This window comes from Diplotaxodon limnothrissa, linkage group LG7, assembly GCF_057381915.1.
Source record: "Diplotaxodon limnothrissa isolate DT_005_m linkage group LG7, D_limnothrissa_male_GT1.1, whole genome shotgun sequence".
NCBI lineage: Eukaryota > Metazoa > Chordata > Actinopteri > Cichliformes > Cichlidae > Diplotaxodon > Diplotaxodon limnothrissa.
In genome coordinates this window covers 25,867,201-25,881,950 of record NC_140602.1, presented here as the reverse complement: position 1 = coordinate 25,881,950, position 14,750 = coordinate 25,867,201, and the positions used below count along the sequence as shown (strand labels likewise).

The window sequence follows — 14,750 nt, the reverse complement described above, 5'->3', positions numbered from 1 at the left end:
AAAAAAATTCCTCCAACCATCCAAGTCATGGTGTGCATGTTGTATTTACACATAGCTCAACTCAAGCAACTTGAATTTAAATTTCACTTCTAATTTAAAAATGCAGCTTGTTTTCAACCTCCAACTTCAATTTTCTTCAGTAAGAACAGCTGTCATCTTTAAAGCGTAAATAATATTCATATTAAAAAAGGTATGGATATGAAAAAATGCTTGGAACACATCGATAAATAATGCATCTGAAATGTAACAGGACCAGTTCTAATGGCAGGAGTCTTTTTCGAGAAGCGCTATGAAAAACATAAAGCACAATTATATATTCCTTTCTTAAATTTATAGCTCCTTCTACAAAACAACAGACACACACAGGTGTCAGGAACGATGCAATGGGAGACCAACGGGTGGATGATGGGTGTAACTGGGAGAGGATATTACATACACATAGTATATGTATTATTAATAGGGTCAGGTTAACCCTAACCAGTGGGTCTGCATGTGGCTCTTTACCCACTAAAGAGCCGCATGTCATTGCTGACCTCTGCTCTAGGAGGAGTAGAAGTTCTTGTGAATTGCAGAGGCATGAACAGATGGATGAACTGATAGATAGATGCGTCATCAATGCAGAAACTGATCTGTTTGTTATCTGGATGAGCCAAAAAGCAAATTACTCCAAGGCACTCTCTTTTTAATAGCATTTAAAATAATATATTAATGATCATATTAACACACAAAAAACCCAGTCAGTTGAAAATATTTTTTGTTTTTAATTTAAAATAGTGTATCTTGGAGTTTATTATCTTTTTTCTCCTTCCTCTCCTTTTTATTATTGTTATTACTATTATTATTTATTTTAGATGACTATATTAAATATTCCAAATTGCATATAGCAAACACAGGCAAGAGGTCCAGCTGTGTGACTGAAATGAACCAAGGCAAAGCCCTTATAAGAAATAGTAGCCTAAATGACATCCCTTCAAACGCCACCCTTCAGGACACCCTAACTTCAAGCTTAAATGCAATTGAAACTGTTGGGTTATTAAAAAATAAACACTGTCCAGCTGCCATAAAGGGGATAGTCAGCCATAAAGACCAGGGTATAAATGTGGTTATTGCTGCTGTAAAGTTGGACATTTCATCATGTGAGTCTATGAGGGCTGACGTATTTTTGCAGCATCAAGTGAACATTCAAGGAACTGTTTTTATTTTTATTCTGCTTCATTCGTTCTTGTACTTACAGTCTTTTAGGCATCTAACACATAAAAGTGGACAAAGTCATCTGTTCGCAAAGGGGGGCTCCTATAAAGTACAAACATGTCTAACATGTTGTGTATGGATTAATAGGGACAATAATAATAATGGATTTATATAGCGCTTTTCAAGGCACCAAAGCGCTTTACAATACCACTATTCATTCACACACTGGTGGAGGCAAGCTACGGTTGTAGCCACAGCTGCCCTGGGGCAGACTGACAGAAGCGAGGCTGCCATATCGCGCCATCGGCCCCTCTGGCCAACACCAGTAGGCAAGTAGGGTAAAGTGTCTTGCCCAAGGACACAATGACCAGGACAGAGAGCCCAGGGATCGAACCGGCGACCTTCCGGTTACAGATGCGATTCCCAACCCCCTGAGCCATGGTCGCCCTAAAAAGGCTTTTATTTATATAATATTAGTCAAATTCAGTATAAAGTGTTTAACAACTGAAAAGTCTTAATACCACTGTACTGGCCTCTGTACTAGGCGTGTTGTATGTGTTATGTTTATCCCACTGTTGTCAACCATAAATGCAAATCAAGACACATGACCTTGCGATAGGACACATTGAGTGTCCTAAAGTTAAGGAATAGCAGATGAGGGAATACATAATTTAATGATCTCAAATACTATCATCACTTCTGCAGATGTGCAAACAATATTAACATGCATCGTCATGTCAATCTTGTCAAATAAAAGACAATTAGTCACAGAAAAAGACCTTATATGACTTCACAGCAAACAGGAATACATGTAATGGGTTTTATGATGGGTAAAAGTCCAGTGCAGCCATAAACGCAAGCAGATCGACACAGACGAGAGGCAGATCAGTCGGGACTGACGAAGACACAGTCGGACAACGACATGGAGAATATTTATCCACACTTCACTGCGACAACACTCCTCTGCTTCATCCTTCTGATTCCGTTTCAGACATTGGCTCAGACCAGTGAGTATCCATCTCTGTTGTTTCACTTGTTGTTTACCTGACTGTTGATCTCTGTTCCTATAAAAAAAATAATGGGCTGCATAACAGTGTGTTCAGTGGTATTTGCAGGCCATTTACCATTTGTTGTTGTTGTTGTTGTTGTTATCAGTGTGTATTGGACAGCTAGTGAAAGCCTGTGAGCTAAGAAATGAGTGAAAGAAAAGAAAGGGGAGGGGGTCAAAAGTCTAGAAGCCAACAGACACGCTGTTTGATGCATTTTTTTACATTTTTACATTTCTTTTTTGTTTTTTATAGCTTGCAACTCTTTAAGTATTTTAACAGCTCTTTAAGTATTTATTAAACTAACTTGACTTATTCAATATTTTAAACTGTACTAGTTTTATTGTGATTGTTTATTCCTTGTGCTCCTCCACATCTGTCAACATTTCAGGAAACTACACAGTTTTTTCCAAATTCTACTGCTTTGTAAACTGTCTGTTGAGACAAAGATGAAGGCGAGGTGATAAAATCACTTTCACTCAGAGCAGTTTCCACTGTGCTCCCAGAAATGAATGTTTCTTGGTACACATAGGCCTCAATTATTGTGGAATAAGGGGAATAATCTAACAGACATATTCAAAAATCACTCTAAAAGAGTTTCTAACATCCTAGCTGAAGCACCAGTATATAAAGCCTTTAGGCAACCAAATGGAAACCAAATGGAAGACACTCTGAGCAATTGCAACAATTTCTAAACTATTTTTCAATAGTTCTATAGCCAGTGAAAAATAGTGGAATTCTAAGTCTGCCTTTGAGATATGCACATAACTGTCAAGTTGCTTACAGATTACTTTAGTACTTTCTCTGTATACATAAAAACAAGTAAAACTGGTAGACATCTATTAACTTGTGTTAATAACTTAATAAAATGTTACCGTAATTAATAAATGTGTTAATGGTCTGTCTCTTTAATTAGAACATCTTTTTTCTTCTCCCACAAGTCTGTTCGGCTCCTTCAAGTGTGCAGTTTCCAGAAAACAACGGAATAGGTGACGTTGTTGAGACAATAACTGTCGAGCCAGATGTGACCCTTGAATTTACTCCTCCAGCTGCAGACTCAAACCCATTTTCAATTAATGGAAACAAGCTGACAGCTGCAAAGGTGTTTGACTATGAGGTACTGTCAGTCATGACTAATAATACCAATAAGATTGAAACTCGTCTCTGTGTAATTTCTGCACTGCTTAAGAGTAAAATCGTATAAAATTTGTTTTCTTTGCAGACTGAAAAAAGTTTTCCGGTCCGCATCACGTGTAAAAAAACCACAGGACTGACGGTAAAACTGCCTTTAAACACGCTGAGCAGGGTTAACAATAAACGTCTTCAGTTTTTCACTCAGCTGTGTGTTTTTCACAGACTCAGACTTTGCTTGTACTTAATGGTCATGTGTTATCTGATACACTAATGTCAGTTTAATCTGTTTCCAGATAAACATCGTCATCATTGTAGTCATTGGCAATTTGAATGATAACCCTCCCAGCTTTGATAAAAATCCGTACGATGTTCAAGTCAGTGAGGTAAGGGTTGAAATACTAGAGAAGTTATTATTTGTCTTTGTAATTCTTTAATCTATTTATTAATTTTTGTGTTGTGGCACGAGTAGATAGCCCTCATATCTTCTTTTTAAATGTACCTTATTTAGTGGTACTTTTTTTTTTATATAGATAGCACCTATAGGGACCACTGTGGGTCAGTTCGCTGCCAAAGACTTGGACAATCCCACACTCTACTATACACTCACACCTGAATCTGTAAGACTTTTTTCTTTTGTCTCACATGAGACAGCAGATATTAGTTCCAGCATCTTTGACCAGAGTAAGGTCAAAGATGCACAGTGATCTAAACATTTTTATTTCCTTTTTCATATCTGCAGGATTACTTTAGACTGCAGTCACCGACTAGTGCAGTTATTCTTGTTAATGCGCGCCTTGATTATGAAAAAGTCAAAAATGTGCAGCTGGTATTGGAAGTTCTGGTGAGTAGTCAACATTTCTGATTATACACAATAATAGTTTCCTCCTAACTCTGGAGGATACCTATGGTTTTTCATTCTGGCATTTGGATGTTTCTTCTTCCGACATTTTTTAGGACACACAAGAACCAGAAAGATATAGTGCCACCACAACTATTGCAGTCACTATCTTAGATGGGGACAACAGACCGCCATGGTTCCAGCCATGCACCCCACATAACATGAGCGAGAATGTAATTTGCCAGAGTACCGGCTATACTGGATTTGTTGTCCTTAGTGAACAGGAGGTGAGTTACTCCCATTGTAGTAATTATATGTATTATATACATATATAAAGTATTATATAGAGGGGTATTTTATCATTTTAGCTTTTAATATTGTTAATGAATGAGAAGGTTTTAAATGCCGTTGGACGACCTGATAAACACTTTGAGGCCATAACTGTGATTTTGCTTTCGCAGCCTGGAGTGTTACCGCTGAAACCAGGACCTCTGTACGCCATTGATGGAGACTCTGGAATAAATGAGGAGATAACATATTCATTCCTAAGTGGTATATAACTTGAATTATAACAAACAATTGCGGAGTTGTTGGTTATTAGCAGAAAGAAGAAGCCTAGTTTGTCTGTGTTTGCAGGAAATGATGCTGGTCTGTTCGAGATCAACTCAAACACGGGGAACATTACCATGCTGAAGCCAGCTGATGTGTTGGGGACGATCACTTTGACAGTGCTAGTAAACACAACATATTCTCTTGCTGTTATCAAATGATGGTGTAATTTGTGCTAAAAACTGTAATCAAACTGGATTTTTTCAATAGATGTAAGTAAACAGATGCAGGATGTAACCAAAACAGTAAAAAAGAACAAAAACAAAAAAGAAAACCCAACTTAAACTATCCCAGAGAGGCCTATTGTTGATGTTCACAAGATCACTCAGATTCTGGCCAATTCAGTCTGGTAAATCAGTCAGTCCAACATCTGCATTACTTCCAATGCTGCCACATTCTGCTATATGTCCTCCACCTGAGGCCGATTCTCATTCCCAAACTGAAGCGAGAATCGGCCTACAAAGAGCAGACAGGCAGTCTGTTGGTCCCTAAACATGACATAAAATTGGCAGAAAATCTTATTAAATTATTACATCAATAATTTAAATGTATGAATTTCTTTGTCAGGTTAATCTCAGGAAATTTTCAGTATTATACAATCCTGATGTTTTCAGCTGTGTTTTTCTTTCACAGGCCAGTCAGAAGGTGAACACTCATCAGTTTGCCACCACTACCATCACAATCAGTGTCCAAGTCGAAAGCTTACACCCCCCAAAATTTCAGAAAGATCATTATGAAGGAGTCATCTCTTCAGTAGGTGCCGTGGCGATGGATCTGACAAACAAGGACACGCCACTGCAGATTATTGCCACAGATGAAGATTATGCTGCCACAGCGGTAAAATGCAGTTACTCAAACCCTTAAACACCAATGTGACTAGGTGAAACAAGTGTTTCAAGAGGTGAAAGGATGGATGGATGGATGGATGGATGGATGGATGATACCTGCTCATAGGCTGTGTTCCCAAACTTATTCTTCTTCTAGGTTTGACTTGTGTTTCTTTATTCTCTGTAGTTTTTTATGGAAATGGAAGTGGGAAATTAGAGCTAACAGTTCCATGTCTCAATGATCCATTTCCTAATGTTTCCTTAGCATCTTTTGTAAATTTCCTGAAATGCCATTTAAATGTAGTTTACAAATGCTTGTATTGATTATTTGTTCAAAAACAAAAGAATGTTCCAGCAAGACTGTTTGACTTTTGTTATGTACAAGTTTGTTAAGTGAAAGCTCATTTTGGTAACAGCCAGCAGTGGTGCATGTCCAGCCATTCTGTCAACTGTTTCCAGACATGATGTAGTTATTTTCACTGATGGAGAGACTTATACATTATTTCATGACATTATGCAGTTTAGTGGCAAACTACTCCATTGGGAGTTTGTTTGATTACTAACAAAGTCTTTTGGGAGTTTTCAATCTACTTCATGCTCAGCACCAACTTTTTTTCCTACATATGTTGAAACAGGGTCTGAATCCCCACATCACTTATTCCATTAAGGGGAGGAGTGAATTCTCCATCATTAACGGCTTCTTATTCATGACTAAGGAACTCCCAGAGGAAACCCTGTCCCTGGAAGTGAGTCTACAAGTCTAGTTAAAGTTAAAATGACTGATGAAGTGAGCAAGTTTCTTATCAAGCATTTAACTTTGTCTTTGAACTTTCAGGTATTGGCACTAGATTCAACCAATGATGAAACAGCCACAGCTCAGCTGTCAGTGGAGGTGAAATTAGGTAAATGAAACCTTCCACAATATGCTGCTGACTCCACTTGTTCTGTCAATGCAACAAATGGGCTGATACCTGTATAGCACCTTTCTACTCAGTCAGAGCTCAAAGCTCTACCACAAGTCCCATTCACCCAATCCCACACACATATTTATACAGTACTATCTATTCATATCCACACACACTCCCTCTCCAGAGGATGTACTAGTGTATCTTGCCTGAGGATACTTCAGCATGTGGACTAGAAGAGTCTGACCTTTCAGTTGGTAAACGAAGTACTCTAACTCCTGAGCAACAGGAGTCCCTATAAGTTTATCCCTCTTTCACTTTATTTCTTTGTTTCTTTGTTCTTTTTTAAGGTTGGTTTTTAAGGAGGGTTTCTTTGTCTTTGTGTGTGTGTGTGTGTGTGTGTGTGTGGGGGGGGGGGGGGGGGGGGGGGGGGGGGTCCCACTTTTATTTATTGGATTGATTTCTACTGTACATTGTTGTACCCCTTTAAACTTAAAATGCAAGTTTCTTTTTTTTTGCCCCCTGTCAATCTGATTTTCTCTGTTTGTGACAGTAACTTAAAAACTTTGCCTTAAACGTGATTCAAGGTCTTGCAAAAGAAAAATATGATGAAAATTTACTTGCACCCAATCTGAATAACTTATAATACTAATATTTAGAGTGTCGTTTTGAATGTCCCAGATGAGAGAGGGACAATGTGAAAGAATTGGGACTCTAAAACAGTGACCCACATCATGGACTATCACACCATACTTATGCTCAAAGTTGGTTTACAACCAAAGACCGTCCTGGATGAACTTTTGATGGTGTCAAAAGTTTAGGATGACCATCTTGCAGTGCGACTGCAATTATGATATATGTCTACTTGCCCACCAAATAGGAATCTTTCTTGAAATGGCGCTGATCTTAACGGCAATTGCACTCGACAAACCAACCCAAATGGAATATATGGAAGTAATATGTGCACAGTAAAATGTTTGGAACTCCAACAAAGAAGAAAGTCTTGTTGATTTGAGGCCACAGAACCTGGCTATATGATGTGTCCTTGAGTTGTCATGGCCAATCCAGCGGAGTGTGGCATTAAGACAGAAAGCAGAAGAATAACAGCTATATCCTGGCCCAGACTGAACAAGGATTAGCTACATGCATCAAGATTCATGTCCATGTGGCTTGCAAAGACCTTTCAAGAACGCTAAAACGGCCGTGTATAGACATCTAAAGCAGAACATGAAGACACAGGTAAAACCACTAAGCTTCAAAGTGTGCTCTCCTCCCAGGTATCACCACCACCAGTTTACCTCAGACTACTACAGACTTTATGACCACAACAACCACAGGTGAATCCACAACCAGCACCAGCGTCTCAACGACCAGCCCCAGTGAGAGCACCACTAACTCTGCTGCATCCACTGAAGACAGTTCTTCAGCCATTAATCCCACTTTGACCCCTGAAGAAAGTTTCTCCACTCCCAGCAAGGCACCACCAGGTGCTTACCCATTACTCTTCATCAGATCAAATGTGGTCCTTTGGGGGGGAAAAACACACACACACAAACAAGCAGTAAATCTAAGAAGAATCATTGCCAGGCAAACAAAGGATTTACCAACACATATTTTAACACACACACATATTTTTGTTTTGTTATTTTTGTTTTTTGTTTTTTTAGAAATGACCTTGGGGAAAGGGGTAGTACATGGAAAATAAATGAAATTCACAGGAAACAAAAAAAATAATTGGATAACCTTTGAGACTAAAAATGTTTTTTAAAAAATCACACACCAAAAGCTAGAATATTCTATTTAATTAAAAAAAATCATAAACTTCCTAAAATAATAATACTAAATTGTTTTTGTCATCCAGCCTTATTTTAGACAGGAATATACTTCTAACTTCCTATAAAGGCTTTTTTCACATTGTTCCAAAGCTATAAAAATGTCTTTAAAGTCTCATTGTTGGTATTAAGCATTGGCCCATATACTTCTCATTCATCACAGCAGTTATTCCTAAATAAATAAATAATAAAGAAAGAAAAAAAAGTGCAGTAAAGACTAGTTCAAATAAATCTTCACTATGTTCTGAAAGCTTAAAATGTGTATATGTCAAGTTCATACTCAGCGTAATAGATGGATGTTGATCTGTCCATGCATTTTGAAACTAGTATTAGCATGTCAGCTACTGCCATGCTGTTTAACTTTGTTCTTATTTGGTGTTAGAATTTGGATACATGAGAAAGCCATATTATTAGTTATTATTAGTTAGATAATCCATTTAAATTCCTTCAAAAGGCATCAACAGCACAAACACAACGGTGTGGTCTGGTTTACTGACTTACAGTAGACAAGATTACATCTAGGAGAAGCTAGTCTGGTGCAGTGGACACTTATCGAGTGGCCAAGCACCCAGATCCACTATCCAGGTGGATGAGATATTAAAAAAAAATCTCTTTCTCCTGAGTTGTTATAAAGGAGAAAACTCTGCATTAGGCGTTTTAACAGGGGAGTTCATGGGGTTCGACTAGCAAGTCTCAAGTGGCCACTTGAGGAACTGCAGTTCTTGGCTTTGTCTTGATTTTTGAGCTCGCCACTTGTTCAGTATGGACTTTTAGCATGGCATTTTTAGTAAGTGGCAGATCTATAATCCACATATTGTATCTGTCATTTCATTTTTCTTAAGCTATGTGCAGTCAACCCTTATCAAACCAGTCTTAATCTATCAGTTTTTGTGTTAAAGTTACTTAACCACAGCTTTAGTGTGCTAAACTTCTACGTTTCGCCTAAAATGTCCATTCCAAGTAACAAAGATTAATCTGACATTTACAGTTAGAATTATCACTCCAATAAAAAGCATTTGATGAAAAACACTTCAGTTTACAGAAAGGGTTTAGACTCTTTAATGAGGGTTTTTTTTTTTTATTGTTTCTGCAGTCATCAACCCATCTGGTGAATATGGAACAGTGGAGATGGCAGCACTGGGTGCAACCTTGGGTGCTCTCCTGTTAATTTGTCTGGTGGTCATTGGTGTGCTTGCCCATCGCATGCAGAATGGGAAGGCAGACTGGAAGAAGATCTATGAAGCCAACATATTTCGAAGCTCCGTAAGTTTAAGGTTTAGGTGTGGGTGAACTTTCACATTCATCCAGACTCATCCCTTTCCAACACGTTGGTCTTTACTATTCACACATTTTCATTTTTGACCACCTTGGTTTCAGTTAAACAGATTTAAGGACAAGATAAAAGATTCCTTATGAAATATTTTATTTGTACTATTTTCACTTGTTTAATGTTTATACACCTTGTGACCTTTGAGATTCAGGCTAAATTGCAGCATAATTTCACACTAGGAACCCTTTTTTTCAAGCACAGTGGTAAGATGTTTCTTGTAGCTGGTCACCAGGTTTGGTCACACCTGTGGAGGGATTATGACCCACTGCTCTTTACAGAAACTCAAAATCCTGTAGGTATCTTGGCTGCTTGGTAACTAGAACACCAAATCCCCACACCGGGTGTGTTTTTTTTCTGGATTTTTGGTTGACGTTCTGTCTCCATTAATGTTAAACTATCATAACAATTAAAGACTGTTCATTTCTTGTAAGTAAACAAACTTTCAAAAACAGCAGAGGATCAATTAATTATTCTATTCTGTATTCAATATTCATCCCACAGAATATCAGTCAACAGCCAGATGAATTAACATAAATATGAAAAATATTTTGAGGTCATTTTAAGCAATGGGAAGACTACGATAAACTGGGGAAACAAATATCTAATGGAAGCTACAGGAAGGGCCCAGGTATGCTCCATGCAAAGTCAGAGTGTCTGTTTCAGTGGATGAAAGAAACTTCCCATCAGATATGGTGTCAACAGTCCTTCAGGAAAATTTTTCTGAAGCTAGTTCAACAATAACCCACAATTTAAAAAAAAACTTTTGTAAATATGTCCTCCTCCTTCTGATTATTTCTCTTTGCTCACTTCTGTTTTAGCTCATTTTTCTGCACTCTATAAAGAAGTCCACATTGATTTAGCAGTGTGCAATGTTTTACCTGTAGCTTTTAATAATAATAATAATGGATTGCATTTAAATAGCACTTTTCCAGACACTCAAAGCGCTTTACAATTCCACTATTCATTCACTCTCACATTCACACACTGGTGGAGGCAGCTACTGTTGTAGCCACAGCTGCCCTGGGGCAGACTGGCAGAAGCGAGGCTGCCATATCGCGCCATCGGCCCCTCTGTCCAACAGCAGTAGGCAGTAGGGTGAAGTGCCTTGCCCAAGGACACAACAACCAGGCCAGACAAATCTGGGGATCAAACCGGCAACCTTCTGGTTACAAGATGAGCTTCCCAACCCCCTGAATCATGGTGGCCCTTTTGGGTTATTTGCTTTGATTCTGGCTGGTAACTTCCCTTTCCCTTCCCCTTTCTCTTTTATATGAATTCTTGTTGACTGCATAGTTCACAGTAAGATTTAGGGCAAATATTGAATCGGTGTTACAATACAGTCCAACATCTACAATTGGACAAGAGCATTTATAATATGAATAGACAGGGTTTTGTGTCAGTCAGTCTCAGTAAGAATAAAATGAAGACTGTTAGCTGAATAAATATATTCCCTGACTAAAGCATTTGAGGTCATTTTTTCTCATCATTAGGGTTTACTTTATGAAACAGCATTAAAGGAGATTCAAAACAGCAAGCTAAGTGTAGAAAATGTCTACTGGAAGTCATAGTAAGGACACAGTTTTACCATTGTGAATCCTTGATTCAAAGACAAGTCTGAAGGGAAGGGTTTCTGATGCTTTTCCATGAAAATATATATTCATTGTATACACTGATGTAGCAGCTTGTTGTGAATAACACTTTCAAGTCCTCTTGTTTATAAATGTTCTCCCCTTTCTGTTGTTCTATCCACAGCTGGGTCAAGGCCCAAGCCAAAAAGAGGGCATCCAGTACACCAATGAAGCCTTTCAGCGTGATGATGATGATGGAGGAAGCACGGGCTCAAGTGGTCCAGAGACAAAAAGTGAACAGACACCAAAATCAGTATGGGATATTCCAACCAAAGAGGCCATCGAAAGGTCTTCTGCACCACTGCATGACCTTTTGCCTGATGACACCAGTGATGTAGGCTCAGATAAGGCTGACAGCGAGAAGGAAGTAAAACCCATCCTGACAAAGGAGAGACGGGTGGAGGAGGGGTACAAGTCTGTCTGGTTTAAGGCAGACATTGACCCCAGTGCCAAGGAGGAGGTGGTCATTCTTCCAGACAACAGGGAGGACAGCGAGGAGGAAGATGAGGAACCACCCTCAAGCAGCAAAAAACATGATGGAAAACCACAAAAAAACTCCAAGGTCTTGTTTGCTGATACTGATTTGGACAGCGGCCTAGGCGTAAAAATAGAGGAACCGGGCGACGACTCAGATGGTGACGAAGAACTGGACATTGATCTGTCCTATAATAAAATCGAATGATTTTTTTATCAGTCAAGCACATAATATTCAGCCTTATCAGCCTATTACAAAGGAGCCGTCACACAGAACCAGCACAGCGTACACCTTATGGAAAAAGAAATTTCAAGGATAAATCAAAAGCTAAAAAGTTTGAACCTTTAGATTTTATCAAAATGCAACATATTGTAGCATCTATTCTTAATGTAAATGTGTCATAGTTAATCAACGTGTCATAAATTCATTAAAAACATTACTATATACATTAGTGAGGCATTTGTGACTCATGAAATCAATGTGGTAGAAATTATGGAGTGAAAATCATGGGAGCTCTGGTCGCCCTGCTGTTCATTTAATTAGATTTTTTGATTCACTATGTGCCTTCATCTTGTGCCCCTGTCAGTTTTATAGCCCCCTTTTTGCAGTAGTGGTGTCAGTGAACAATGAACACTTCTTTAACGGTTAATTATTAACTTGTAATTTAGCCCAGGCTAGCAGAAAAAAATGTTGTCAGAGGGAAACAGGGAAACAGCAAGAGAAAAACACACACATTATCTACTGTTACCGCTAGTGATTAAAAAAAATACTGCCAACTGATACTGGAGACTGTAAAACATTATGACAGACACGAAAGGGACTCTGAACTTCAATTAAATAATTAAACAGATATCAGTAAAATCCATCAGTGGAATATGTTGCTTCAAACCAAACTGGAGACCTTTACCCAGCCTTTACCTAACCTACTTACCTTTACCCAGCTCATTTTAACTTGCAGGCCACAAAGAGCCTAATTTGATATCAAGGGAGCCAGACAACCAAAAACTATAAGGGCTTTTTTTTTTTTAAACAATGCGTTCGAATAGTTCACCTTTTTTTAATGTAAAGAAGTGCAAGTACATTTTTTTTAACTTGCATTTAGTGAGCTATGTTTTTGCAAGCCAGTGTCTAACAGCATGTCTTTGGAATTTGATATGTTTTTGTTTTCGTATGGACTAAACACTTGTCAAAATATAGAAATACATAAATTTCCTGTGTTAAATGTATGCAGCTCAAGTAAAATTTAAGGAAACGTTAGAGAACTGTTTTCCAGTAAGGGAAGAAAACCCTCTGAGGCAGATTTCTGCATGAAGACAGTACTTACTGTTTAACTTGCCCCTGAAACTTGGCACTTCTTTGCCTTTACACACGCATCAATGTTATGAATGAATGAACTGTGGAGCTGCCAGAATGTCACTGAGGTGCTTTTGTTTGAGCCTGGAAGGCAGTTTTGTGGTTCATTACAGAAAAAAATGTTCACAAAGGTAAGTAGTTCCAAATGCGTCCAAATTTATCCTTCATTTTCTAAATCACATTCACATTGCATGTCCGTTACCTCAAGCTGGATGTCGGTGGGCAGATAAAAGCACTGACTGTGAATAGTGAGAACAGCGAGCGATCCGTCACAGAGCTTCTTGTCAAGTTGATCTTGGCAAGTGCCTGTTGCGTGTCGGAGTATGCTTTTGGAGCCGATGTTATCTTGCTGACAGTAATATGGCCAGCTTTCACAGCTGTATCGCTGATCCTTTTGTTGCTTCCTCAAACCTATCAACAACTCATCTTTTCTGTTCTCGGTTGGCCTTGTAAGTTGTTGTATTTTTCGTGTGATTTGTGTCATAGTGTCACTTGATATTATATTCCTTGAGCTCTGTGAATACGGCAAACATGTAGGCTTTGTGTTTACTTCTGTGAATAAATAGGAACCAATCAATTTTCATGAAAGAATTGACATTCCCTGTCTCCTCTTCTCCTTATTGATAACACATTTTCAAAAGGCTTCCATGAGTTTCTGCCTTCCACATGTTTTTGTAGCATGAATGGGCTTGCATTATTAGAAAAGATTAGGAATAAGATTGTGTTTTATTTTTTTAAAAAGTAATATGGACTATTGTTGATAGCTGGCTTTGCTTAAAGACACAATTTGTATTTATTTTTTAATTGGTCAGATTTTTCCAAAGAAACAACGTCAACATATGTTGTTATTGCCTTCTTCTTTATCCTCATTATTAGTAGCAGTGTGAATGGCAGTTAAATGCCATAGTGAATGGGAATGAAATTCCATGATTTTCTATTTTCTATCTGTCTCTTTTGTCACTGATACCAATGCCCCATGAGTGACACCATATCCTGATCTTAATTTGGACAGTTCCACCTACAGCTGTATTTAGCCAGGTGACCCCTTTCAAAATCACGTGCCTTTTTTAATATCTATCTATCTATCTATCTATCTATCTATCTATCTATCTATCTATCTATCTATCTATATAAAAAATAAAAAAAAACACCCAGCACGCCCCTGCGGGCGGTTTATCCTTCAAGCTCGGGTCCTCTACCAGAGGCCTGGGAGCTTGAGGGTCCTGCGCAGTATCTTAGCTGTTCCCAGGACTGCGCTCTTCTGGACAGAGATCTCCGATGTTGTTCCCGGGATCTGCTGGAGCCACTCGCCTAGCTTGGGAGTCACCGCACCTAGTGCTCCGATTACCACGGGGACCACCGTTACCTTCACCCTCCACATCCTCTCGAGCTCTTCTCTGAGCCCTTGGTATTTCTCCAGCTTCTCGTGTTCCTTCTTCCTGATATTGCTGTCATTCGGAACCGCTACATCGATCACTACGGCCGTCTTCTTCTGTTTGTCTACCACCACTATGTCCGGTTGGTTAGCCACCACCATTTTGTCCGTCTGTATCTGGAAGTCCCACAGGATCTTAGCTCGGTC

General features: G+C 38.7%; 1 protein-coding gene across 1 annotated transcript; it reads left to right on the top strand.

Annotated features, from left to right (window-relative positions):
• Positions 1 to 2,113: 2,113 nt before the first annotated feature.
• On the top strand, positions 2,114 to 12,022 carry cdhr5b (cadherin-related family member 5b). Its single transcript, XM_085357040.1, has 15 exons — positions 2,114 to 2,198; positions 3,179 to 3,354; positions 3,460 to 3,513; positions 3,665 to 3,754; positions 3,902 to 3,988; positions 4,111 to 4,212; positions 4,326 to 4,496; positions 4,671 to 4,761; positions 4,846 to 4,943; positions 5,452 to 5,655; positions 6,281 to 6,391; positions 6,481 to 6,547; positions 7,828 to 8,037; positions 9,476 to 9,645; positions 11,465 to 12,022. The coding sequence occupies exons 1-15, from the start codon at positions 2,114 to 2,116 to the stop codon at positions 12,020 to 12,022; spliced, it is 2,274 nt and encodes a 757-aa protein (XP_085213166.1).
• The last annotated feature ends 2,728 nt before the right edge of the window (positions 12,023 to 14,750 follow it).